General features: G+C 45.5%; 1 protein-coding gene across 1 annotated transcript in view; it reads right to left on the reverse strand.

Annotated features, from left to right (window-relative positions):
* Positions 1 to 2,093: 2,093 nt before the first annotated feature.
* LOC120990592 (peptidase inhibitor 16-like) overlaps positions 2,094 to 27,336 on the reverse strand; it is a 48,684-nt gene continuing 23,441 nt past the window's right edge. The window contains exons 3-7 of the mRNA XM_040419508.1: positions 16,854 to 16,963; positions 14,612 to 14,703; positions 8,421 to 9,782; positions 5,215 to 5,514; positions 2,094 to 4,125 (exon numbers count right to left, since the gene is read on the reverse strand). Coding sequence (XP_040275442.1) covers positions 5,249 to 5,514; positions 8,421 to 9,782; positions 14,612 to 14,703; positions 16,854 to 16,963 — 1,830 coding nt within the window. The 3' untranslated portion in view covers positions 2,094 to 4,125; positions 5,215 to 5,248. The remainder of the gene's footprint in view (positions 4,126 to 5,214; positions 5,515 to 8,420; positions 9,783 to 14,611; positions 14,704 to 16,853; positions 16,964 to 27,336) is intronic.

A 27,336-nucleotide genomic window follows, 5' to 3' on the forward strand; every position in this document is an offset into this window, starting at 1 on the left:
TGTTTTCTGAAGCACTTCCTTAAGGGCCGGCGCGCGTCACTTCCTGGGCTTTATGAGTAAGGTCATGTGACCTCGCTGACCTATCCTAGTCCTCCTGCGCACATATAAGTGTCTCAGCCCCCTTTCCAGATGCCTCAGTGTCAAGGTCCTTGTGTCCTACTAAGGTTCTTGTTCTCAGCTTGTGTTCTTGTGTTCCTGACTCGTATCTGTATTCCTGGACTCTGCTACCTGTTATAGCCCTACCTGCTTGCCTTGACTCTCCTGTTGCCGACCCGGATTGCCTGACCTGTACCTGTGCCGTCTGCCCTGACCTTTTGCCTGTCTGACTACCCCTCTGCCTCATCCTTCAGTCCTGCACCTCTGGTACCTATCTCAGGAACCTCCTGGTCCGCCTGGACCAGCTACCTTGTGTGCAATCCTCCTCAAGAGATAGCGACTAGTGATGAGCGGGAGGTACCATATTCGATTTCGCGATATTTCGCGAATATTCGAATGAATATTCGCATTATTTTCGTCGAAATCGAATATTCGGAATTATTTCATTTTTCGCAAATAATACTGCTCTAACTTCGTCTTTTAGAATATTCGTAATATTCTAAAAGACGGAGTTAGAGCAATATTACGAATATTCTAAAAGACGAAGTTAGAGCAATATTAAGAAATTTCGTATAATACACATAGATTGTAATTTAGCTAATATAGTGCTATAATCCTTTTTTTTTTCTTATCTAATTTTTTTGGCCTCTTCTGAACTTCAGTTTTTGGAAAATATGTACACTATAAAAAAAATTACTTTAGCAGTATATTAGCTGAATTACAATCTATATGTGTATTTTACGAAATTTCTTAATATTGCTCTAACTTCGTCTTTTAGAATATTCGTAATATTGCTCTAACTCCGTCTTTTAGAATATTACGAATATGCCGTATTTTTCGTATTTTTCGAATATAGTGCTATATTCTTGATTTTCGTATATAGCACTATTTTCGAAAAATTTCGAGTCATTTCATCAGTCAAGTATTACTATGCTTATTGCTAATGCTTAAAGCTTGTGTGCGGATCGCATGTTGTAAAGACGTTTTTTTTTCGCAAAGGCAAAGGCTAGGTTATGTTCCATGACAAGCAACCGTGCCGAGAATTCACTTGACATGTAAAAAGTGTTCAGTTACTCATATAATTTTGACTCTTTCTTATATTGTATGCGAAAATTCGCTACCATTAAATTCCTAAAAAAATTCTGTTCGTGTAATGGTTAGCTGGCTCATCCAAACTACTGTTAGCTGCTTTTGCTTACAGCTTGTGTGTGATTTATAATATGTGAGTTGTTCTAAATGCATTGGGCCTAATAAATTATATTTCTATTATTTTATTAACTTAAAAGGAAACGAAATTTCGTTTTAACGAATATAGAGGCAAATATTCTTATTCTTCGCGAATTCTCGAAGTTGCGATATTCGCAATAAAAATTCGCAATTCGAATATTCGCGCTCAACACTAGTAGCGACCTGCTGTACCCCTCAGGAAAGTCTATCCCCACCATCAGGGGTACTGTGAAGATCCAGGGGTTCACTTAGACAACGCACTTAGAGGAGGTAGGACACATGGCACCCCGGAGAACTAGGATGACACCCCGGAGAACTAGGATTAATCATCAGATTTGTTCTCTTTTCATGAAGATCTTCTACTAAGATGTTCCTCACCATTGGAAGACCAAAGAAACTAAGTCTCATGTCATTGATGCGTTCCCTCATTGTGTTGCTGATACTGGATCAGATGCTGTGGGTAAAAGAAGACTCAATAAAACTATACAATGGTTCCACAGATCCCTGACTCGTCTCCTATCTGCTTTTCTGCTGACTCGTCTGCCTCAGAACATTTCTCAGAGCCACTTTCTCCATCATGAGGGAGCAGATTTGTTATGTGGAACCTGTAGAGCATCTGCTGACTGTGTCCTGAGTACATCAGATTATATCAGTGCTAGCGGAGATCTTCTGGTCATGTTCGGTAATCTATGGAGGGTCTTCAAGATGTCATATATTGAGAACACAGATACCACTGCTATATGTACAATGTTTATTATGTTTTAGGAGGAGTATATACAGTGAGAGGGACAAATATAAATAATAACACCCGAGATCCTGTCAGTACCAGAATGATGGATCCTAATCCATATCCCATCTCAAGACATCCAGTCCAATAGTTCATACGACACATCCCACAAAGACCTCATCAGTGTCTGGTGAAGATGTCCTCCTACCCATAGCTTTTCACCATTCATCCTTGGGTGACTCCATGAGTTCCTACAAACAATCATCTCTTGGGATGTCTATGGGTACTTGCCCTTTCATAACATCTCTGGTTTTCTCAGAGCCAACTGGAGCTGTGTTGATTAGGTAGGGAATGGACAGGCCATCTCCAGATGCTATAATGATTGAGCTACATGTGGATGGAGACGGGAATCTGGGCCATTTCCATTAATAAGTTAAAGATCAAAAGCATTCTCAAGAGCTGTGATGGCAACTAAATAAAGACTAGAGAAAAAAAAAAGTGGAGATCATGCCAACCAGCTGGACTGCAGCCAGAGACTATGAATAAAACTAAAGCATAGATAAAAGCACAACTAGTGGAGATCATGCTGATCAGCTGGACCACATCCAGAGATGATGAATAAAACTAAAGAATAGAGAAAAGTACAAGCAGTGGAGATCATGCTGACCAGCTGGACCACAGCCAGAGACGATGAATAAAACTAAAGAATAGAGAAAAGCAGAAGCAGTGGAGATCATGCTGACCAGCTGGACCACAGCCAGAGACGATGAATAAAACTAAATAATAGAGAAAAGTACAAGCAGTGGAGATCATGCTGACCAGCTGGACCACAGCCAGAGACGATGAATAAAACTAAATAATAGAGAAAAGTACAAGCAGTGGAGATCATGCTGACCAGCTGGACCACAGCCAGAGACAATGAATAAAACTAAATAATAGAGAAAAGCACAAGCAGTGGAGATTATGCTGATCAGCTGGACCACAGCCAGAGATGATGAATAAAACTAAAGAATAGAGAAAAGCAGAAGCAGTGGAGATCATGCTGACCAGCTGGACCACAGCCAGAGACGATGAATAAAACTAAATAATAGAGAAAAGTACAAGCAGTGGAGATCATGCTGACCAGCTGGACCACAGCCAGGGATGATGAATAAAACTAAAGAATAGAGAAAAGCAGAAGCAGTGGAGATCATGCTGACCAGCTGGACCACAGCCAGAGACGATGAATAAAACTAAATAATAGAGAAAAGCAGAAGCAGTGGAGATCATGCTGACCAGCTGGACCACAGCCAGAGATGATGAATAAAACTAAAGAATAGAGAAAAGCAGAAGCAGTGGAGATCATGCTGACCAGCTGGACCACAGCCAGAGACGATGAATAAAACTAAATAATAGAGAAAAGCAGAAGCAGTGGAGATCATGCTGACCAGCTGGACCACAGCCAGAGATGATGAATAAAACTAAATAATAGAGAAAAGTACAAGCAGTGGAGATCATGCTGACCAGCTGGACCACAGCCAGGGATGATGAATAAAACTAAAGAATAGAGAAAAGCAGAAGCAGTGGAGATCATGCTGACCAGCTGGACCACAGCCAGAGACGATGAATAAAACTAAATAATAGAGAAAAGTACAAGCAGTGGAGATCATGCTGACCAGCTGGACCACAGCCAGAGACGATGAATAAAACTAAATAATAGAGAAAAGTACAAGCAGTGGAGATCATGCTGATCAGCTGGACCACAGCCAGAGATGATGAATAAAACTAAATAGCAGAGAAAAGTACAAGCAGTGGAGATCATGCCGACCAGATGCACTGCAGCCAGAGGTGATGAATATGCCCGGACTTTTGATATGCTGGAGAGGACTTCAGATAATCCAGGACTTTAGATTCCATTATAGAGCTTCTATGACTTAACAGGCAGGACAGATAACTCCCAGCATCTGTGATGTCACCCACAGGCATGAGGCCTAAACAGTTCCTAATGATCTTGCTATTCCAGGCATGAAAGGCAGTTGAAGACTTCTTGATGGACATTCAGTAAACCATTGAAGAAGTAACCGAAGATAATCAAACCTAAGAAGAACAAGGATAAAATGCATCAGTCATTCCTTTCTTATTGACTATGGATCTTGTAGTGTGGCCCCTTAGCACCTTACATACTTCCAACTTCACTTGAATTCTACTGTCCATAGCTGTCTGCTCTGTGTACATTTATCTGCTCAGTCTTCCCACTTATCACAAATCCCTAATTCTTTGCTTCGTACTTTTCTTCTTGCACTACTCAAGGAGAATTGTGCCCTGAATTGGGTAATATGATGGGTGATTCTTTTACACAAGCAGATCTATTCCCATCCACAATATGGTGGCACTTGTTTACTACATTCACCTGCTGCAATTATCAAGGCTGGGGTCCACACGAACGGTCGTTCACATGATCCTTCCTTCCCTTCTCCTATTTACACTGTGCTGCTGACCACAAATAACTTTTCTAACTTGTGACCAACCGACAAATGGATAAGTTGTAGTTTATCGTTTGCTCACTGGGCATGTTGGGGCAATGTTTGAGAATGAACATTGTAGGAAGAACATTAGTTCGGGTGATCATCACCCCCATGTAAAGGCTCTTATGTTCCTTCTCCACCTAAAGATGAAGCAGCAGAACCGAGACCTACACAAAGCAGGACCCAGCAATAGAAGGGGAGTTGTCCAGCAGAACCTCCTGTAGATGGTTGGTACCTAATCCTTTCTTCAACATCTTTTGAAGTTCATGCATTACTTACTAAAACCACTTGGACCAGAAGAATGAAGCAAGGTTGGTTAGGAGATCTTTTGCAGCAAGAAACGGTTTTTCTACGATGGCATCTGTCTTTTTTGTCACTGCTGGTGGTCTGGTGGTGGGATGCCCATGATTCGCATAGTCTACTAAACATGCAACATACATAGGACTGTTAGTCTTGTTAGTATTGGTTAGTACAGTCATGACTGAAGCGCCATCCCTGTGAAGGTATAATCATTAATGGGTCATACAGAGTTAGTCATGTCATAGTTCAGTGCAAGCACAGACACCTGGAAAGGTGATGGTTCATTTTCTAGTTCTGGACCTCTGGGAAGCCCTGAAGCTACATGCAATCTCCTCAGCTCACAGGGTAAAACTGTCACTTACCTGCTTAGTGGACATTTGTCTTTTGCTGATCCTTAATGTTGTTGAGCAGGGGGGAGGTACAGGCTGTAAACGCCTCTCTTGTACCCTAACTGTCTCCAAAGCTGCTGGAAGCTGGGCTTTACGAGAGATTTACTGATCTTCTGGCTTTGCTCATCATATCCTCCCAAAGATGAAATGTGATTTGTGCGATAAAGAGGAAACACCAGTTGAGACTTTGACCTGGGACATGGGTATAGACAAGGCCTAGGAGCTCGTGCAAGGTGCCAGCTCTGGACAGGACGACCAAAGTATGTCTGCACTGGAGGTCCATCACAGAGCCAAAGATAAAAAAAAAAAATCTGCAGTTACTGAAGAGGATGAAATCAGTGAACTTGTCCTCAGCTAAATCTTCAGTATTTAATCACACAATGCTGTCTGCACATGCTATCACTAATAGATCAGAGGCCCTATAGACAGTCTAGTCTTCTCTATTCTGAACCAGTGGAAGAATAAGGTCCTTCCAGGGGAATAGGAAAGGTCCCTCAGGGATGAGAAAAGCAAAAACTCCAATTGTACAGAACTGGAGGAATCCCCAGTCAGGACGTGGAATGTATGCCCAGACAAGAAATGTCTGCCCAAAACCATGAGATTAGGAACAAGAAACAAATCAATGAAGAATGAAGAGAACAATGGTGCTGCCTCTGAGTAAAGATATACCAGTAATAACAACTACAGCCACGAACTTAAGAATAATGGGAGGTCAGCAGTAGATGATGGATGAATGGATGCAGGTGACAAGCACAGACATCAGGGATTACTTGATTTGTAGATTGCCTTAGATGATGGACAGATAATCAGAGATGATGGATGTATTTGGTGATTTGCAATGATGGATTTGCTATGTGGATGTCAGGGAGGAGGACTGGATGGATGAATGGATGATTGTTTGGAAGATCAGAGATGATTAATGGATGTTTGGAAAATCAACAATAATGGATGAGTGTATAGGTGACTTGCTGGATGGTTGGAAGATCATAGATGATAGGTCCTTAAAAGAAAAATGGATCCATGCTGGGAGGCTGATTACAACGGCAGAGTGGTGAGCTGATCACCTGCTTACGCCATATCCTACATGATAGATGGATGGCTTGTCATGAGGATGATCACAGATGATCACAAAAATCATGATAGATAAACAGAGATGATGGTTGGTTGGATGATCAATCATGGTAGATGGTCAGAGCTGATCAATGAATTCATGGTTAGATGGATGAGCAGCAATGATGCATGGCTGGATGATCAGAGATTATGGAAAGTTTGCCATGTCGATGGTCAAAGATGATGAATAATCAGGGATAAAGGTTCGATGATCAGACATGATGGATAATCATGGGTGGATGATCACTAATGATGGATAGCACCTCATTTTGAATGTAGACAAGGAATAATCAGGACATCAACACTGTAGATCTGCTCCCAGAACTTGACTTTAATAAAGAGTTTCCAAATTGCAGGTCTAGAACATTTCACCTGACTATTGCTTCTGACTACCTCACTAGTACTGCATACTCCTGTCTGACAATTGTGACATAGCAAGGGGTTTTGTTTGTGAGGGCAGGTATTTTCCTCCCAACATGGGCGGCTAGGCTGATTTCCAGCCAGTCCGGGTTTTGGCAGCACCTGGTTATCCTTTAAATAGGCAGCTGGGCTCAGAATCAGAGTCTCTGTATTGGGATCTGAGGCATGGTGCCGTACTAGAGGGCTGAGAGCCGCGTGCGGGGAAACAGGCCCCTAAAGCCTGCTGTGGATGCTGAAAGAACAAGATGACTGTTTTTGTGCTTTGGACTTTCCTTTGTGTGAACGAACACTAAGATTGTCAATGTTGCTTTATTTTTTTTCTCCTGTGTGAATAAACCCTGACGTTTTGTTTTACAAACTGTTTCTTTTGCCTCTGTTCTGCGTCTTCTTACCCTGCCTACCAGAGCGAATCCTCACACGATCCATACCTGATTCTGGCTCCTCTGCCTACTCCATGGTACTTCACAGATTTATGCCTGTAGATTAGATATACACTGGATTGACTGTTGTGTGTACAGTATAGTAACTTCAGGCCTTGTGCTGCATACCTGACCACAGATAAATGATGGCAGCTGACCACCCCCCAAACTCCTCAAAAGTGTTTATGAAGGCTAAACCCTTTGCCTCCTCCAGACTCCTCTGCCCTGTCCACAGAGATCTCTCTGTACCCCTCCAGAACATTGTTGCCCTCCAGACTGTCCCCCTTCAGACTCCAATGTTCCACTACAGACTTCTCAGTCCTCTCCAGACCCCACTGCCCCATCTAGATTCCTGTGTCCCATTAAATATTTCTCAGTCCATTCCAGACCCATCTATCCCCTCCAGACTCATGTGTCCCAATAAAGATTTCTCAGTCCTCTCGAGACTCCTCTGTCCCCTCCAAGCTCTTCATTCCTCCTGTAGACTCCAATGTCCCACTAAAGATTTCTGTCCCCTCCAGACTTCTCTACCCCTCAAGACTCTTCTGCTCTTTCCAGACTCTTCTTCCCCCTTCAGACTCTTCTGCTCCCTCCAGACTCTTCCGCTTCCCCCAGACACTTCTTCCCCCTCCAGACTCTTCTTCCCCCTCCAGACTCTTCTTCCCCCTCCAGACTCTTCTTCCCCCTCCAGACTCTTCTTCCCCCTCTAGACTCTTCTGCCCCCTCTAGACTCTTCTGCCCCCTCCAGACTCTTCTGAAGTAACCCTCCATTCTCCTCAAGACCCATGATTTGGTCATGCTTCATGGAACTTTATCTGCTTTTATTACCCTTTGCTCTGTTCTACCCCTATAGTCCTAGTCTCTGTGAAGTGATCTGTGAAATTTGATTTGTCGTTTGTGAAGTCAAGAAATACAATCCATACATTGGGAGATTTTTCATCACCACCAGTTTCTGTATTGTGGTGAATGTGGTGTTAATCTGGGGTCATATTCACTATAATGGGATCCGATAGGTTTCCATTCGGAAACACACGACTACAACAGGCGATGAAATACAACTACGACAGGCAGTGAAACACAAACAACTACAACAGGTGCTGTAAAATGACTACAACAGGTGATGAAACACACACAACTATGATAGGAGGTGAAAAACATACAACTTGTGTCCCTGCTATTTCAGGACAGGTTCTTGGGATGTTGAGAGTCATGTTGAGAGTCATCTTACCTGCCAGGCCTGATTTATAATCCCGTCTCATGGAAGAGGACAATTGGGTTTTCCATTTGTTTGATGTTACATTCATGTTTTTCTGCTTCTGCTTTTTCTTTTCTGAAGGAGCCTTTGGTGACTGTTGGTCTTTCCGTCTCGCCTGATCTTGGCTGGTTACTGTGTCCACAATTTTCTCCTGGGGTTTGTCTACTAATACAGACATGTCATGTGTTTTCACTGGCTGTGTGGTGGTAACTTTAACTGTTACTGGGATTCTTTGTTTTTCTGTTGGTGTATCTGGTTCATCGTTGAAAAAAACTTTCTCAATGGCAGTCTTATCAATGTGGGGTGTAGCGGTCACTGGAAGAGATGGTCTCACAGAGACAGAAAGGTATTCTTGATCTGGAAAGGCAATGACTTGGCTGGTGGGTTGTACTGATGTCTCTTCTATGACATCTGGACTGGACTTTTCCACTCTCTGTGTTGTGATTATTTCTAGAGGTTCTGTGGTAGTCCGGGTGGACATTAAGTCCTGCACCATCTCTGATGGTGTTAATTTTAATTCCGACTCTAGGTTCAACTCTGCTTGTGTAGGTTCTGGAACCAGCTCTGATTTTGTTGCTTTTTGATCCATCTCTGGTTTTGTTGGTTCAGGGACCATGTCTGACTGTGCAGGTTCTGGGACCAGCTCTGATTTTGTTGTTTTTGAATCTAGCTTTGGTTGTGTTGGTTCTAGGTCCAGCTCTGATTGTGTATGTTCTGGTACCAGCTCTGACTGTGTAGATTCTAGAAACAACTGTGATATTGTTTTTGGATCCGGCTCTGGTTGTGTTGGTTCTAGGTCCAGCTCTGATTGTGTATGTTCTGGTACCAGCTCTGACTGTGTAGATTCTAGAAACAACTGTGATATTGTTTTTGGATCCGGCTCTGGTTGTGTTGGTTCTAGGTCCAGCTCTGATTGTGTATGTTCTGGTACCAGCTCTGACTGTGTAGATTCTAGAAACAACTGTGATATTGTTTTTGGATCCGGCTCTGGTTGTGTTGGTTCTAGGTCCAGCTCTGATTGTATAGGTTCTGGTACCAGCTCTGAATTTTTAGGTTCTAGGAACAGCTGTGATATTGTTTTTGAATCCAGCTCTGGTTGTGTTGGTTCTAGGTCCAGCTCTGATTGTGTATGTTCTGGTACTAGCTCTGACTGTGTAGGTTCTAGGAATAGCTGTGATATTATTTTTGGATCCAGCTCTGGTTTTGTTGGTTCTAGGTCCAGCTCTGATTGTGTAGGTTCTGGATAAGGCTGTGAATGTGTTGTGTCTGACGGAAATTCTGACAACGTTGTGCCCAGTTGAGCTGTGCTGGTTTCTTCCTGCTCTAAGCTTTCATCTGATCATGAATAAAAAGAGAATTTTCAGTTAATTTTTGGGGCAATTGACATATTGTATCTATGATCAAAACTTTTATCACCCAATCAGGATTAGCCTGAACCTTTGTCTACCTCCACTGGACCAGACGGTAAGTATTTGGATACTTCCCGATTGCGGTCCAGGAACACTTCAGATGACGTTGTTTGTATGATGGTCTCCGTTCCTTCATTGACTTGTGTAACCCCGGACTTGATGTCTTCTGTACGATCTTCTTCTGGGAATTGTGTCACCACTAACACTAAGCTCTCATTTGGTATCATGATCCCCAATCGAATCCTCATGGAAGGGATGTTCTTTCTAATTGAACCTGACATTGTAATTACACCAGGATTATCTTTTCTCCATGACTGCCTGTAGAGGAGAAGCCATTGGGCAAGAACACTGTGAAACTCACAGTTGTAGATGACATTGTATGTGGGCCTTGTGGGATCTGGCTTTTTTCCCTATAAAAACCAGAAGCTGCAGTCCAGTTGAAGACTAAGGCTTGTTTCACACTTGCAGTAAGCAGATCCGGCAGGCTGTTCTGGATGGGAACAACCTGCCAGATCTTCTTACTAAAAATGTGAAACCGGGCTAAGCAGTTCAGAGGGACCAGGTTCTCAGTGATAATAGACCTGCCCTTCAGAAAGGAGAAGATTATCCAGGAGGACTGCAGTGAGAACCATCGCGAACGAGGAGAACAGGAAGAAGAGGCGCTTAGATGAAAAGACCTGAGCAAAGGGCAACAATCGAAGTTGAATCAAATGGGGTGAAATTACTAATGGGTGCTAAGTGGACACGAGCCTGCAGCAGCATAAGAGTTGCAGGGGCAGGGATAGGCTTATCAATAGACTGTCTTGTCAGAGTCTCATAGGGGCAATATTTCTGAAGCATGACCATGAACAGGTTAGAAGTCATTGTCCAATCCTCCCATCCACATCTCCATCTCGGAGGAGAGGACAGGAAGGACTCTACTGCAGTCCTGCTGACAAGTGGACTCCTCACTTATGTGGACATCAACACGAAATGTGTCCGGCACAATGCAACACTATAGAAGAAGCTGTAGAGAGCCTTCCGACCTGAGCATGATGTGCACGTCTTAGTGTATCAGAGTGCTCCCATAAAGTGTCAGAGTTCTCCTATAACTGGTGTCCGAGTGCTCCCATTAATGGTGTCCGATTGCCCCTATGTTCTGTTAGAATGATTCCTTAACCAGTGTCCTATAACCAGCATCAGATATGCCCTGTGAGGAATGTGGAATTATGATCTAATGCCAGCCATGATCTAATTCCAGCCATTTGCTGTGAGATAGCAGAGGGAGTGAACTCCGCAGGGGTCCTGGCTTCAAGCAGGCCACATGAGTACAATTCACACCCATGTAGGGGGTCTCAGCTATTCACCAGATCCCTCAAATCCATCAGACACCATGGAACTGGGGGTTAATAAGGAATTATGAATTGCCTGTCCATCACAGGCATAAACCGGTTCCATATCTGCGACCCTGGGACCAAGACGGACATGCCCCTGGTCATAGTTTGGAGGTCGGATGCCGGGAAGGGGAGATGCAAAGATCTCCAAGAAGGAACTTAATAACAGCGCCATGTTTGGTCTCCACCTGTAGACAGAACCCAGGCGAATCCGTTTGTCCCAGAACCATCTACCTGTGACCTTCCGGTCTGGAGCTATGGGCAATAATGGATGTTGATGGTCTTTCTTTGAAGGGGGTCACATCGAGTACTGTGTTTGGAGAGACCGTGGACAAACTGCTGATATCACTGCCCCCATGTGACTACAGCCAAGCATTATAGCACCCCAGAATTCATTATAACCCAAAGGACAACTCGTCCATCTGGTAACTGACTCTTGCTCTCTTTAACTCTGTTGATTCATACCACCTGTATTTGCACATCCGACCACTGTATATATTCTCTGTGTATATCGTGTATTGTCTAGTGCGCTCTTAAGGCAATTAAATATATAATTTAATCTTGTGCTGTTCTTGTATCTCGGTCCACGAATTCCCACTTCCGTATTTTGGCATAGTTATACGCTACCACAGGTCGGTTTCTCACCCTATATAATCCCGATAGCGGACCGGGCTTATATCAAACGAGAAACTGGTGGCAGTCTACAAGGCTGGGAAAGCTCTGTTTCACTGGGGCAGTGAAAAGGCTCTTCAGCTTGTCAGGGTTGTGAGCAAGTGTGGAGTTATGTCAGAGGTCGCGTGGACCACCGTCTCTCACATCCCTGTGCCCACGGGAGGCGTCTGTGTAAACTGTATCAAGCTGACCTTACATGCTCCCAGGGAGGGCATAACGTCACGTCTTGGAAACCAGTGACTAATCTCGTGAGCTTGACGTAGTTGAAGTCGGTGGGGCCGCGAGGCGCGGTATTCATCACATGCCCCCATAAATATTGTTGGAGCACCCCCAGAATCACAGTCAGAGTTCCCCCATACACAGTACCAGAGTGCCCCCTGGAACAATAGAGGGTAGATAGGTGAATCTGTGTGATTATTTACAGATTTGGGAGGTACAATCATTCATCTACAGGACTCTTTACATTGCTGACCATCGGTGATCTTGACCACCACACAAACAAGGACAACAAGTAGCAGCACACTGCTTTATGCACAATGATACAGCAAACCTGGAAACATGAACAAGTGTGAACTGCACCACTGCTGCACCTAAAGAAATGGGGGTGGTCGCGCCCCCAAATATACAATGCAAAAGAGAGTTAGACCAGCACCTCCAAACCACGTGAGAAAGTGCACTGAGCTTGCAGGAAGTCCATACATACAGGAACTCCATACATAGAGTAAGTCCATACATACGAGAAGTCCTTACATAAAGTAAGTCCATACATACGGGAAGTCCATACATGCGGGAAGTCCATACATATGGGAAGTCCATACATAGAGTAAGTCTATACGTACAGGAACTCCATACATAGAGTAAGTCCATACATACGGGAAGTCCTTACATAAAGTAAGTCCATACATACGGGAAGTCCATACATGCGGGAAGTCTATACATATGGGAAGTCCATACGTACAGGAAGTCCATACATACGGGAAGTCCATACATACAGGAAGTCCATACATACAGGAAGTCCATACATACAGGAAGTCCATACATACAGGAAGTCCAGCAGTAATGGAGTTCACACGTATTCTTTGTTGTGTCTTTGTGCATGGGGCAGTATGCTGCTACTTGTAGTCTTTGTTTGTGTTTGCACTGCAGCCATGGTAGCGGCAGAGAGAGAGGCCCAAGGGGAGGTCCAGAATGGGATGGATGAAGTGGCTTAGATAGAGAGAGAAAAGGACAAAGTGGTCGAGAGAAAAAGAGGCCTGAGCAGAGGTCCAGAGAGCGGGACGAAGTGGCCTACAGACAAAGAGGCCCAAGGGAGCATCAGCGTAAAGTGAGGGGGTCCAATGTAGCACACTAGATGGTCAGAAGTGTGGAGGGCTCAGAGCACAATCAGAAACTGAGACCAGCCAGCCCCAGTATGGGTGAACAACTATGGTCGAGCAGAGTAGTTCTCAGGTCCTCCAGGCTTATTGTGTGCACTGTGGAGGAAAACTAGATGATGTACGTAGCAGAACTGCGCTGGATGCCTACATGAATGCTTAAGCAGGGATATGGTCCCTAGTGCCACCCTGTCGAGGTCAGCCCGGCCAGCAGGAACATCTCACTAGAATTTCCCCAAGTTTCTCCAGAAAGCATTCATCAGGTGATGTACCGATACAAGAGTTTGTGGTGTGGTGAAATAGCAACTGTTTATTCCCGAAGCAGTGGTGGGTTAAGACCAGCCTTAACCCATCACTGAAGGTCTGGCCATCTGTCATACCACCAAGAAAGGATGTTAGATGGAGGGTGGAGTGAGTGGCCGATTCCTCGTTCATCAAAAATCCACCAGTCTGTGAGTAGTCTGCTGTGTGAGCAAGACTAGGTCAAGAGAGGTTCAGTTCTTGAACATGGTGGAAAGTGAAGCACATCACTCATCAAAACTGTGTGGTAGTCAGCAACCTGAGTGCGGCTTTCATTTTTCCAGGGAAGAAAGCTGCTCTATCATAGGTTGCTATGGCTAACAAAGACAGTCTGGCAATTAGACAGCTTTGATAAAGGAGGCCCACAGTCTATCTGAAAGCTACAAAACTTTATACCATGGTGAAGTTTTTAGGATTCCGTACTGATTCATCAGTCAAAGTTCACCTTCATGTGAGAAGAGCTTCCCTCCTATGTCCCAATGACAACCCTGCCTGAGTGGAACATGTTATATCAGGTTTATAGACTGTTCTGAGGTGTGACCATGTCCCTGCAGCCATTTCTGGAAGGATTGTGAAGGTAAAGACTAGGGATGAGTGAATCGACTTCGGATGAAAGATCCGAAGTCGATTAGCTCATCCCTAGTAAAGACCCAAGTGAAAGAGGGGACCTGGTGGAAACCTGTTGCAGTCTACAAGATACATGATGCTGGGGAGAAGATTCATCATCCAGCGGAGGGCACTTTTACTAAAAGTTATTTTCAGGAGTAAATAGGTGTATTTATGGTCCCAAACATGATTACCAAAGGAAAAGTCATGAGAAGTGAATTCCTTCCAGGAAAGGCAGCATAGGAACAGGTATCAGCTAGGAGACTGCTTTATCTTCAGGACCAGCCCCATTGGACACATGAAAGGCATGGTCATCCACTAAATGGGGTGTCCTCAGTGTACCACGGCTCCATCACTTTCTAGAGAATAATTTGTTGGAGATTTTATTATTAGCTGTATACACAGGGAATGGCGCCCTGGACCTACTGTACCTGCACATAAAGACTCTCTGCAGACGTGTGAGGATGGACAGGAGGAACAGAAGGCTCCAGGTGTGTACGGCTTCTCTCCTTGAAAGTTTCCCCTGCGGAATGAAACATAAAAGGTTCCGATTAGGCTAGTTTCAGCCTGTCGGATCCGTCCTGCCACTAGTAACCGTGTGCCCCCGGACTGCCGCTCCGTCCCCATTGACTATATTGGGGGCGGGAGCGAAGTTAGCATGTCATACTTTTAGTCCGGCTGCCTCTCGTCGTGCGCTGCCGCCGGAACTCCGGCCCCGCCCCCATTATAGTCAAAGGGGACGGAGCGGCAGTCCGGGGGCACACGGTTACTAGCCGCAGGACTGATCCGACAGGCTGTTCACCCACCGGAGAAGCCTGTCGGACTCCCCTGCCGCTAGTGTGAATGTACCCTTAGGGCTAGGATTAGAGTTCAGGTTTAAATTCAGATTAGGATTAGAGTTCAGGTTAGGTTTAGAGGTCAGGTTAGGATTAGAGGTCAGGTTAGGTTTAGAGGTCAGGTTAGGATTAGAGGTCAGGTTAGGTTTAGAGGTCAGGTTAGGTTTAGAGGTCAGGTTAGGTTTAGCGGTCAGGTTAGGTTTTGGGGTCAGGTTAGGATTAGAGGTCAGGTTAGGATTAGAGGTCAGGTTAGGATTAGAGGTCAGGTTAGATTTAGAGGTCAGGTTAGGTTTAGAGGTCAGGTTAGGTTTAGAGGTCAGGTTAGGTTTAGAGGTCAGGTTAGGTTTTGGGGTCAGGTTAGGTTTTGGGGTCAGGTTAGGATTAGAGGTCAGGTTAGGATTAGAGGTCAGGTTAGGATTAGAGGTCAGGTTAGGTTTAGAGGTCAGGTTAGGTTTAGAGGTCAGGTTAGGTTTTGGGGTCAGGTTAGGTTTTGGGGTCAGGTTAGGATTAGAGGTCAGGTTAGGTTTAGAGGTCAGGTTAGGTTTAGAGGTCAGGTTAGGATTAGAGGTCAGGTTAGGATTAGAGGTCAGGTTAGGTTTAGAGGTCAGGTTAGGATTAGAGGTCAGGTTAGGGTTACAGTTCTGATTAGAGTGAGCGGATTGGTTATGGTTATGGTTATCGTTAAAATTAGCAGATTTTAGGGTTAGTGTAAGAATTAGTATTAAGGGTAGGACTAGTTAGGATTAGGACCAGCTGTGATTAGAGTTAATTGTTGGTGAACAGATATCTCTCCTTAATCCACCATAAACATTCAGACTCCCCAAGAACTGGCGCACTAGGCATGATGAAACCCAACATAACAACTCTTCTCTCCCCAACATCTGGTATCAGATAGGATCCTGGAGGTCCCTGTACCTATTGGATGGTCAGACTGGATCCTCACAAAATTGGTTGGTCACCAACGTATATCTTGTGTGTATGGCCATGCACCTCTTTGTGAACGTCCATGAGATTTAATTTAGGTTTACACTGCTGGGTGTTTAGTCTAACAGTGAGAGCTGGGGTTAGTGTTAGGATTAAGTTAAGATTAGCTGTGATTTGGCGTTAGTATCAGGGTTGGATTTAGGTTTAGTATCTGCTGTGATGTGGGTTTGATATTAAGTAAGGTTTAGTATTACAGTTGAAATTGAATTGAACTCGTGGGAATCTTGCATATGACCATATCCATTTTGCGTTCTGGAAATCACAGATCCACTAACATGGATCCTGGCCGTGTGCATGCCACAGACTACTGTCCGCATCTTTGGAAATGAATGGGTCTGTGTGCTATCCACAAAAAATGAGGATCAGATGATGACTGAGAATACGGTCATGTGTATGAGGCCTTAGGCTTAGTTGTGTTTCTGGCACACATCTCCATGCATTAAGGTTATTATTAGCTGTTATCAGGGTTAGCATCAGCTGTGATTTGGTTTATGTCAGTGCTGAGCTTCAATTTCTCAATGTCCTCTATATGCAGTAGGGTTAGTAGTAGGGTTAAGACTTGGTAAGGCCTAAGGTTAGGATTAGCTCTTAATCCCCAGTTCCCTTGGTATACACTCAGCCTCCTATATGCAGATGATCCAGGTTAATCCACCCTGTAATCATCTGGATTACTGTCCGCTTCTGTCTAGGTTCATCCCATTTATTGGACCCCCTTCTCAGACAGCGGCTTCAGGCACTTTATTGGTCCACAGGATTTTATGAGAAATGTTTGATGTTTTTATGGAGAACTTAATTTTCGTTTTGATATTTTTAGGTACAACTATTCTTTGTGTGAATCAGAGATAACACTTACGGAGGTTCATAGTTACAGACCAGGAGAAACATATTCGTCTCATCAAATCCTTCAAGTTTTTCACAGAAATTCTCTCCACAGCCGACACGCTCAGAATTGCCCCAGACCATCTAAGATATAAAGCAAATGTATGGAGTCAGGGTTAGGAGGATCTGTAAGTATCTAATCTTCAATGTTCTGCTCATGTGGTCACAATAAAAGCAAGGGGATGGGGCGGTTACAGTGTGAAGATCACTAGGCAAAGAGGAGAAGGATGGGGAAGAAAGAGAAGACTGGGCAGTGTGGAGAAGACTGGACAAGATGGAGAAGTGTGGACAGTGTGAAGAAGACTATACAAGATGGAGGGTAGAAGGATTGGCAAAATGGAGAAGACTGGGCAGTGTGTAGATTACTGGGCAGAGGGGAGAAGGATGGGTAAGATGAAGAAGACTGGGAAGTGTGGGGAAAACTTGACAAGATGGAGAAGTGTGGACAGTGAGAAGAGGGGAGAAGAATGGGCAAGATAGAGTAGACTGGGCAGTGTGGAGAAGACTAGACAAGATGGAGAAGTGTGGACCGTGAGAAGATTACTAGGCAGAGGAGAGAAGGCTGGGCACAATGGAAAATACTGGGCAGTGTGGAGAAGACTGGACAAGATGGAGAAGTGTGGGGGAGAAGGCTTGGCAAGATGGAGAAATGTGGACAGTGTGAAGAGAAATTGACAGTGTGAAGATTTTTGGGCAACAGGGATATAGATAGGCAAGATGGAGAAGACTATACAGGATGGAGAAGTTTGTACAGTGAAAAATTAGGATGGGAAAATTGGAGAAGACTGGATAGTATGAAGATTACTGGGTAGGGGGAGAAGGATGGGCAAAAGAGAAGACTATGCAGTATGGAGAAGAGTTGACAGGTATGAGAAGTGTGAAGATGGGCATGATGGAGAAGATTGGGCAATGTAGGGAAGACTGGACAAAATGGAGAAGTGTGAACTGTGTGAAGAAGATTATACAAGATGGAAAAGTGTGGGCAGTGTGAAGATTATTGGACAGAGGGGAGAAGGATTGACAAAATGGAGAAGACTGGGCAGTGTGGAGCAAACCAGACAGACTTGAGAAGTGTGAAGAAGACTGAGTAGAAGGGAGAATGATGGAGAGAACTGGACAGAGTGGAGAAAACTAGACAGAAAAGAAAAGGGTGGACAGTGAGAAGATTCCTAGGTAGAGGGGAGAAGGCTGGGCACAATGAAGAAAACTGGGCAACGTGGAGTAGACTGGACAAGAGGGAGAAGTGTAGACAGTGTGAAAAGCACCGGACAGAGTGAAGATTGCTGGGCAGCAGGCATAAAGCTAGGCAATATTGAGAATACTAGACAGTGTGGAGAAGACTGGGCATGATGGAGAAGTTTGCACAGTTAGAAGATTACTAGGCAAGGGGAGAAGGATGGGCAAATTAGACAGTGTGAAGATTACTGAGTAGGGGAGGAAAAGTTTGGGCAAATTGGAGAAGACTGGGCAGTGTGGAGAAGACCGGACAAGATGGAAAAATGTGCACAGTGTGAAAATTACTGGGTCAGGGGGGTTAAGGATGGGAAAATTGCAGAAGATTGGACACTGTGGAGAAGACTGCACTAGAGGGAGAAGTGTGCACAATGAGAAGATTACTGGGCCGGGCAGGAGAAGGATGGGCAAATTGGACAAGACTAGGCAGTGTAGAGAAGAGTGAACAAGATGGAGAAGTGTACACAGTGTGAAGATTACTGGGCAGAGGGGAGAGAGTCAGGGCAGGAAAGAAAGGACTTGGCATTGTAGAGAAGACAAGACATAGTGGGAAGAGAGGTGGGCAATGCAGATTGTAGTGTCCTGGAAAAGGGGTACTTTGAAGTCTGGACATTTGCCCTTGTTTCTCCCGCAAAGTTATAAACATCTTACTTAATTTCACTTGAAAGGGTTAACATGCACTGTTTAATACTGTGTAACTGCATTTTATATGTATTCTGTGATATACACTGCTCAAAAAAATAAAGGGAACACAACAATAACACATCCTAGATCTGAGTTAATTAAATATTCTTCTGAAATACTTTGTTCTTTACATAGTTGAATGTGCTGACAACAAAATCACACAAAAATAAAAAAATGGAAATCAAATTTTTAAGCCCATGGAGGTCTGGATTTGGAGTCACACTCAAAATTAAAGTGGAAAAACCCACTACAGGCTGATCCAACTTTGATGTAATGTCCTTAAAACAAGTCAAAATGAGGCTCAGTAGTGTGTGTGGCCTCCACGTGCCTGTATGACCTCCCTACAATGCCTGTGCATGCTCCTGATGAGGTGGCGGGCGGTCTCCTGAGGGATCTCCTCCCAGACCTGGACTAAAGCATCTGCCAACTCCTGGACAGTCTGTGGTGCAACGTGACGTTGGTGGATAGAGCGAGACATGATGTCCCAGATGTGCTCAATTGGATTCAGGTCTGGGGAACGGGCGGGCCAGTCCATAGCATCAATGCCTTCGTTTGGCAGGAACTGCTGACACACTCCAGCCACATGAGGTCTAGCATTGTCTTGCATTAGGAGGAACCAAGGGCCAACCGCACCAGCATATGGTCTCACAAGGGGTCTGGGGATCTCATCTCGGTACCTAATGGCAGTCAGGCTACCTCTGGCGAGCACATGGAGGGCTGTGCGGCCCACCAAAGAAATGACACCCCACACCATTTGTCAGGACTCAAACCTGTGGCCAGTCATGTCCCAGGCGGTAGCTCTACCCACTAGGCTACCGTCTCTCCTTGGACTGTTCTCTAGCTAACTTCTAACTACCTCTCTTGTCCTTGCCTTGACCTGCTGATTATTCCAATCTCTTGCACCTGCTACTTCCCTATAAAAACCCAGCCCTTGAACCCAGCCCTTTACTGGTTATTGTGCCTCCAAGCCTGTAGCAAGCTTCCTCTCTGCTCCTCCACCGCTATTGCTGATTTACCATCGTTGCCAACCCGGACCGTTTTGACCTCGCTGAATTGCCGCCTGCATTGACTTACTGCTTACCACCGACCACGCCTCCGTCTACTCCTGCTGTTATCTCGCTGCCATCTCTGCTGCCGACCCGGACTGATCGACCACGCTACCTGCCTTCTGCTTCTGTGGGCCTCTGCCACTGGACTCCATACTTCCAGCTCGGGTGTCCTCAGACTCAGGTGAGCCTCGATTCACACTACTCCGTAACAGAATAACCAGCCCAAAAAAAAATGGAGTCCGCAGTGGCCACCCTGCGCAAGCAGGTGTCTGAGCTGCAAGAGTTTGGCACCACCTACCAGGAGAAATTTTCGCAAATCCAAGGCCTGGTACAGAGTCAACAGGGGGAGATCATTGAGCTCCAACGGCAACTCCTGGACATACGCGGCGCGGCTGCAGACACCCGCATGCCACTACCCTCGAAATTCAATGGAGATCGTCGCCAGTACCGGGGCTTTCTCAATCAGTGCCGTATCTACTTCCGGATGCATCCGGCCCCCTTTTCCACCGACGAGAAGAAAGTATTGTTCATTGTTAACCTCCTGATGGACGAGGCCTTGGCATGGGCGTCTCCATACGTGGAAACCAATAGCCGTCTGCTGCGCGATCTGGATGTTTTCATCACAGCTATGAGCCAGGTCTTTGATGACCCCAATCGCTGTGCGACAGCTGAGGCAAGACTACACAGTCTTCGACAGGGAAGACGCTCTGTCGCCGAGTATGCCGCCGAGTTCCGCCGCTGGGTCTCAGACACCAACTGGAACCCAGCTGCTCAAAGGAGCCAATTTCGGCGAGGTCTATCGGAGGCGATCAAAGATGAACTTGCCAGACTTGAAGCCCCGGATGATTTGGACGACTTCATTCAGGTGTGTGTCCGTATTGATCAGAGGCTCACCGAGAGAAGGAAAGAAAGGCTCTGGTTCCATGGCGACAGACCCACTTACTCTACTACCCAGCAGGTCGCCCAACCTCCCATCGAGCTGATGCTGGTTGACGCAGTGCGCAAGACTCTGTCCGTAGCAGAAAAAGAACGACGCCTGGCCGAAGGCCTCTGCCTCTACTGTGGGGAGCCAGGGCACATTGCCATCAAATGCCCCAACAAATCCCGCAGAACCATTGCCGTCACTAAACTGCGAGAGCAGCGGCAGGCCGCAATTTCACCGGTGACGGCAGAGATAACTGAGTTAGCAGCCACCGGGTCCCACTTCACCATTCCTATTGTCATTACCATCGGGGATCGACAACTTCTCGGTTCTGCAATGCTCGACTCCGGGGCTGGCGACAATTTTATGAATCAAACTTTTGCTCACGAGAACAACATTCCGCTTGTAACCAAGACAGCCCCCATCGATCTGGAAACGGTGGATGGGTCCCCACTCTCCTCGGGACCCGTTACACATCAGACCACAGATTTACAGCTCCACATTAAAACCGACCACCATCGTGGTTAGCCACTCACAACCCTTCGGTGGACTGGGAAACCCGCTGTCTACGGTTCACATCCGAGTTCTGCTCTTCGAACTGTCTGCATGAACCTGCTTCCCCAACACCCAAAGTATCTATCATCTCGGAACCAACGGTCAAGGAGCTGTTGCCTCCACAATATAGTGAGTTTCAGGATGTCTGCGAAAAAAAAAACGCAGACAAGCTGCCCCCGCATCGACCATACGACTGCCCAATTGAATTATTACCTGGGGCTGAAATACCCTTCGGCAGCATCTACTCCCTCTCGGAGCCTGAACTCAAGGCCCTGAAGGACTACTTGGACGAGGACCTAAAGAAGGGCTTCATTCGACCCTCCACCTCCCCCGCGGGAGCACCCTTCTTCTTCGTGGAGAAAAAAGACTCCTCTCTACGCCCTTGCATTGACTACCGCAAGCTGAATGATGTTACGGTAAAAAACCGTTACCCTCTCCCCTTGATTTCGGAACTTCTCGAGAGACTCCGGGCGGCGAAAGTCTTTACGAAACTCGATCTTCGAGGGGCCTATAATCTGTTTCGCATTCGCCCCGGGGATGAATGGAAGACCGCCTTTCGCACACGATATGGACATTTTGAATACTTAGTTATGCCCTTCGGACTTTGCAATGCCCCAGCCACTTTCCACCATTTCATTAATGACGTCCTTAGGGACATGCTGGATCTGTTCGTAGTGGTATACCTGGATGATATTTTAATTTTCTCGGAAAATCTCGATCAACATCGCGAACATGTCCGCAGGGTGTTACAAAGACTTTGCGAGCAGTACCTTTACATCAAGCTCGAGAAATGCGAGTTCGAACAGACCACCACCCAGTTTCTCGGTTACATCATCTCCCCGGAAGGGCTGAGTATGGATCCTCGGAAAATTCAGGCTGTAATAGATTAGCCTCCCCCTAAGAACGTAAAAGAAATACAGAGGTTTGTCGGCTTCGCCAACTTTTACCGAAAATTCATTCGGAACTTCTCAAAAATCATTACTCCAATTACCCACTTAACCAAAAAGACTGTGCCCTTTTCCTGGACACCCGAAGCACAGGAAGCCTTCACCAAGCTTAAATCCCTCTTCACGTCTGCTCCAATTCTGATCCATCCTAATCCCGAACTGCCATTCACAATTGAAGTGGACGCTTCCGATACCGCAGTAGGCGCTGTCCTATCACAACGTACGGGAGAAAAGATGCTTTTACACCCTTGCGCCTTCTTCTCTCGCCAAATGTCCCCCGCAGAGAGGAACTATGATATCGGGAATAAGGAGTTACTGGCTGTAACAGATCCCCTTCCGTTAATGGACGCTTCCTAGCTTGCGCCGAGGACCACAAGCACCGCACTGGACACTACAAGCACCGCAGACTCCACAACCGCCGTAGCTTAACTGGAGCCGCGCCGTCTTCCTTCCACCCTGAATGAACCTCCAGCATTCAGGACCGTGTGGGAAAGATCTCTCCTCCAGGGAATATGCAGAGCATAGCAATCCCCAGCGTGATGCAGCAATTCCCTCCAATAACGAGACGAGGCTGCGTTTTGAAGGGTTAGAAAAACATGAACTGAACATGAACTCTTTATTGAGGGCTACCCGCCCGTATTTATGCAGGTCCCCACAATGCATCATGGTTTCCTCCTCTCTGCCTGGAGACACCCGAAGTGCAATTCAATTATCTCCTAGGACAAAGGGAGACCACCAATACACATGCGGGAACAATAGGAGAGGAATCCCCACCCGAATACACAAAATCCTCCCTTCTGTCTGGGATATAATTATGGATTAACATAACTATCACAGACAGTAAAAATACAGTTTTTAAACATACACGGTAACTTTAAAACCATACATTCCATCTTCATAAAAATTACATATTTAAACTCTGCATACATCAAACATAAACACTTCCAAAAATCACACAAATCCCTCCAGCGGATCAAAAGTTTAGTGGAAGTCCTTTATGACCGACCGCAAGCACAATTTCCTGCCCAAAACAGTTCCATAGATTTGGGCTGTGCGGTCGGTCAATTTCATGCAGAAAACGACTAAGTCCCATCTTCGAACGGAACTTAGTCTCTGGAGCTGAAAGTTCAGTATGGCAGAAGGTAAGGGTCAGCGGCGTTCGTGTATCCGCACATCCGATTCCAGCTCCACAGAATCCCCAGCATACACCGCTGACCGCGTTCGGTCCCACCAACAGTCCAGACATGCGGCACAGTTCTGTCACTGTTCCTGAAGGGCAACATGTCCCGGGGCCATAGTCGTAGGGCAGGAGGCTAGCCATAAATCCTCTACAATGCCCAGTGGCAAATGGCAGTTTGTCACACATCTCCCCTTTGGGGGGAAGACTAACCAGGCACCTGACCTTCTGTCGGTCAGTGCCTCCGTTAGTCGATCCACCAACCCACAGTAACCAGATGCCCGAGTAGCCCACCCACAACAAACAGGTACAAGGGTGACCCACCCACAAGAAACAGTTACTGCACCTGGGTATTTTGCTGTGGTGATGGGGCAACATGCTGTGGGGACTTGAGGGAGGGCAGAGGCCGACTGCACTCTGCCCAGCTGCCAGCTCTTCTGCTGGGGTGCTGAAACCATAGTCCGGCTCAGTAGCCAGAGGAACATGGGAGTCAACAGGGGTTAACATCGCCTCTGTTAACCCTGAGGCCACGTTAGGAGTTAACTGGGGAGGGGAATTTGTACTCACCCCCTCCTCCTGTTGTCCTGGTGAGGGTAGTGGGGGATCTGGACAGGCTGTCCAGCATCCCGGTAGGTCAGGCGCAGAGACCACGGTCCCATCTACGCCATCTGGGCGATTGGTGTCTCCCCTTGTTAGGGTAAGCTGCCGCTAGGGAGAGAGGGTGCTTCGCTCCTCTCCCTGAAACACAGGCTGCCGCTGGGGAAGAAGGACGCCACCTTCAGCTCCCTGGGGTACACACTGCCGCTGGGGAGGAAGGACGACACCTTCAGCTCCCTGGGGTTCACACTGCCGCTGGGGGGGAAGGACGACACCTTCGGCCCCCTGGGGTACACACTGCCGCTGGGGGGGAAGGACGACACCTTCGGCCCCCTGGGGTACACACTGCCGCTGGGGGGAAGGACGACACCTTCGGCCCCCTGGGGTGCACACTGCCGCTGGGGGGGAAGGACGACACCTTCGGCCCCTTGGGGTACACACTGCCGCTGGGGGGGAAGGACGACACCTTCGGCCCCCTGGGGTTCACACTGCCGCTGGGGGGGAAGGACGACACCTTCGGCCCCCTGGGGTACACACTGCCGCTGGGGGGGAAGGACGTCACCTTCGGCCCCCTGGGGTACACACTGCCGCTGGGGGGGGAAGGACGACACCTTCAGCCCCCTGGGGTACACACTGCCGCTGGGGGGGAAGGACGACACCTTCGGCCCCCTGGGGTACACACTGCCGCTGGGGGGGAAGGACGACACCTTCGGCCCCCTGTAACTCACGTTTTTGCTGGGGCGCAGGGACGGAATACTTCGCTATGTCTGCCCGATATTCTGCTTCCTGCTGCAGATACTCCGCCAGTTCTCTCCTCACTTCCGGTACAATTTCCTCTGTTGTACAGTATATAGAGGTGTACAGTGTATAGAGGTGTACAGTATATAGAGGTGTACAGTGTATAGAGGTGTACAGTATATTGAGGTGTACAGTATATAGAGGTGTACAGTGTATAGATGTGTACAGTATATAGATGTGTACAGTGTATAGAGGTGTACAGTATATTGAGGTGTACAGTATATAGAGGTGTACAGTGTATAGATGTGTACAGTATATAGATGTGTACAGTGTATAGAGGTGTACAGTATATAGAGGTGTACAGTGTATAGAGGTGTACAGTGTATAGATGTGTACAGTATATAGATGTGTACAGTGTATAGATGTGTACAGTGTATATATGTGTACAGTATATAGAGGTGTACAGTGTATAGAGGTGTACAGTATATAGAGGTGTACAGTATATAGAGGTGTACAGTGTATAGAGGTGTACAGTATATAGAGGTGTACAGTGTATAGAGGTGTACAGTGTATAGATGTGTACAGTATATAGATGTGTACAGTATATAGATGTGTACAGTGTATAGAGGTGTACAGTATATAGAGGTGTACAGTGTATATATGTGTACAGTGTATAGAGGTGTACAGTGTATAGAGGTGTACAGTGTATAGAGGTGTACAGTGTATAGATGTGTACAGTATATAGAGGTGTACAGTATATAGAGGTGTACAGTATATAGAGGTGTACAGTATATAGAGGTGTACAGTATATAGATGTGTACAGTGTATAGAGGTGTACAGTATATAGATGTGTACAGTGTATAGAGGTGTACAGTATATAGAGGTGTACAGTATATAGATGTGTACAGTATATAGAGGTGTACATTGTATAGAGGTGTACAGTGTATAGAGGTGTACAGTATATAGAGGTGTACAGTATATAGAGGTGTACAGTGTATATATGTGTACAGTATATAGAGGTGTACAGTGTATAGATGTGTACAGTGTATAGATGTGTACAGTATATAGATGTGTACAGTGTATAGAGGTGTACAGTATATAGATGTGTACAGTATATAGAGGTGTACAGTATATAGAGGTGTACAGTGTATAGAGGTGTACAGTATATAGAGGTGTACAGTATATAGAGGTGTACAGTGTATATATGTGTACAGTATATAGAGGTGTACAGTGTATAGATGTGTACAGTATATAGATGTGTACAGTGTATAGAGGTGTACAGTATATAGATGTGTACAGTATATAGAGGTGTACAGTGTATAGAGGTGTACAGTATATAGAGGTGTACAGTGTATAGAGGTGTACAGTATATAGATGTGTACAGTATATAGAGGTGTACAGTGTATAGAGGTGTACAGTGTATAGATGTGTACAGTATATAGATGTGTACAGTGTATAGATGTGTACAGTATATAGAGGTGTACAGTGTATAGATGTGTACAGTATATAGAGGTGTACAGTGTATAGATGTGTACAGTGTATAGAGGTGTACAGTATATAGAGGTGTACAGTATATAGAGGTGTACAGTGTATAGAGGTGTACAGTGTATATATGTGTACAGTATATAGAGGTGTACAGTATATAGATGTGTACAGTGTATAGAGGTGTACAGTATATAGAGGTGTACAGTATATAGATGTGTACAGTGTATAGAGGTGTACAGTATATAGAGGTGTACAGTGTATAGAGGTGTACAGTATATTGAGGTGTACAGTGTATAGAGGTGTACAGTGTATAGAGGTGTACAGTATATAGATGTGTACAGTGTATAGATGTGTACAGTGTATATATGTGTACAGTATATAGAGGTGTACAGTATATAGATGTGTACAGTGTATAGAGGTGTACAGTATATAGAGGTGTACAGTATATAGATGTGTACAGTGTATAGAGGTGTACAGTATATAGAGGTGTACAGTGTATAGAGGTGTACAGTATATTGAGGTGTACAGTGTATAGAGGTGTACAGTGTATAGAGGTGTACAGTGTATAGATGTGTACAGTATATAGATGTGTACAGTGTATAGATGTGTACAGTGTATAGAGGTGTACAGTATATAGATGTGTACAGTATATAGAGGTGTACATTGTATAGAGGTGTACAGTGTATAGAGGTGTACAGTATATAGAGGTGTACAGTGTATATATGTGTACAGTATATAGATGTGTACAGTATATAGAGGTGTACAGTATATAGAGGTGTACAGTATATAGAGGTGTACAGTATATAGAGGTGTACAGTGTATAGATGTGTACAGTATATAGATGTGTACAGTGTATAGATGTGTACAGTGTATATATGTGTACAGTATATAGAGGTGTACAGTGTATAGAGGTGTACAGTGTATAGATGTGTACAGTATATAGATGTGTACAGTGTATAGATGTGTACAGTGTATATATGTGTACAGTATATAGAGGTGTACAGTATATAGAGGTGTACAGTATATAGAGGTGTACAGTGTATAGAGGTGTACAGTGTATAGATGTGTAC

This window comes from Bufo bufo, chromosome 2, assembly GCF_905171765.1.
Source record: "Bufo bufo chromosome 2, aBufBuf1.1, whole genome shotgun sequence".
Classification (NCBI taxonomy): domain Eukaryota; kingdom Metazoa; phylum Chordata; class Amphibia; order Anura; family Bufonidae; genus Bufo; species Bufo bufo.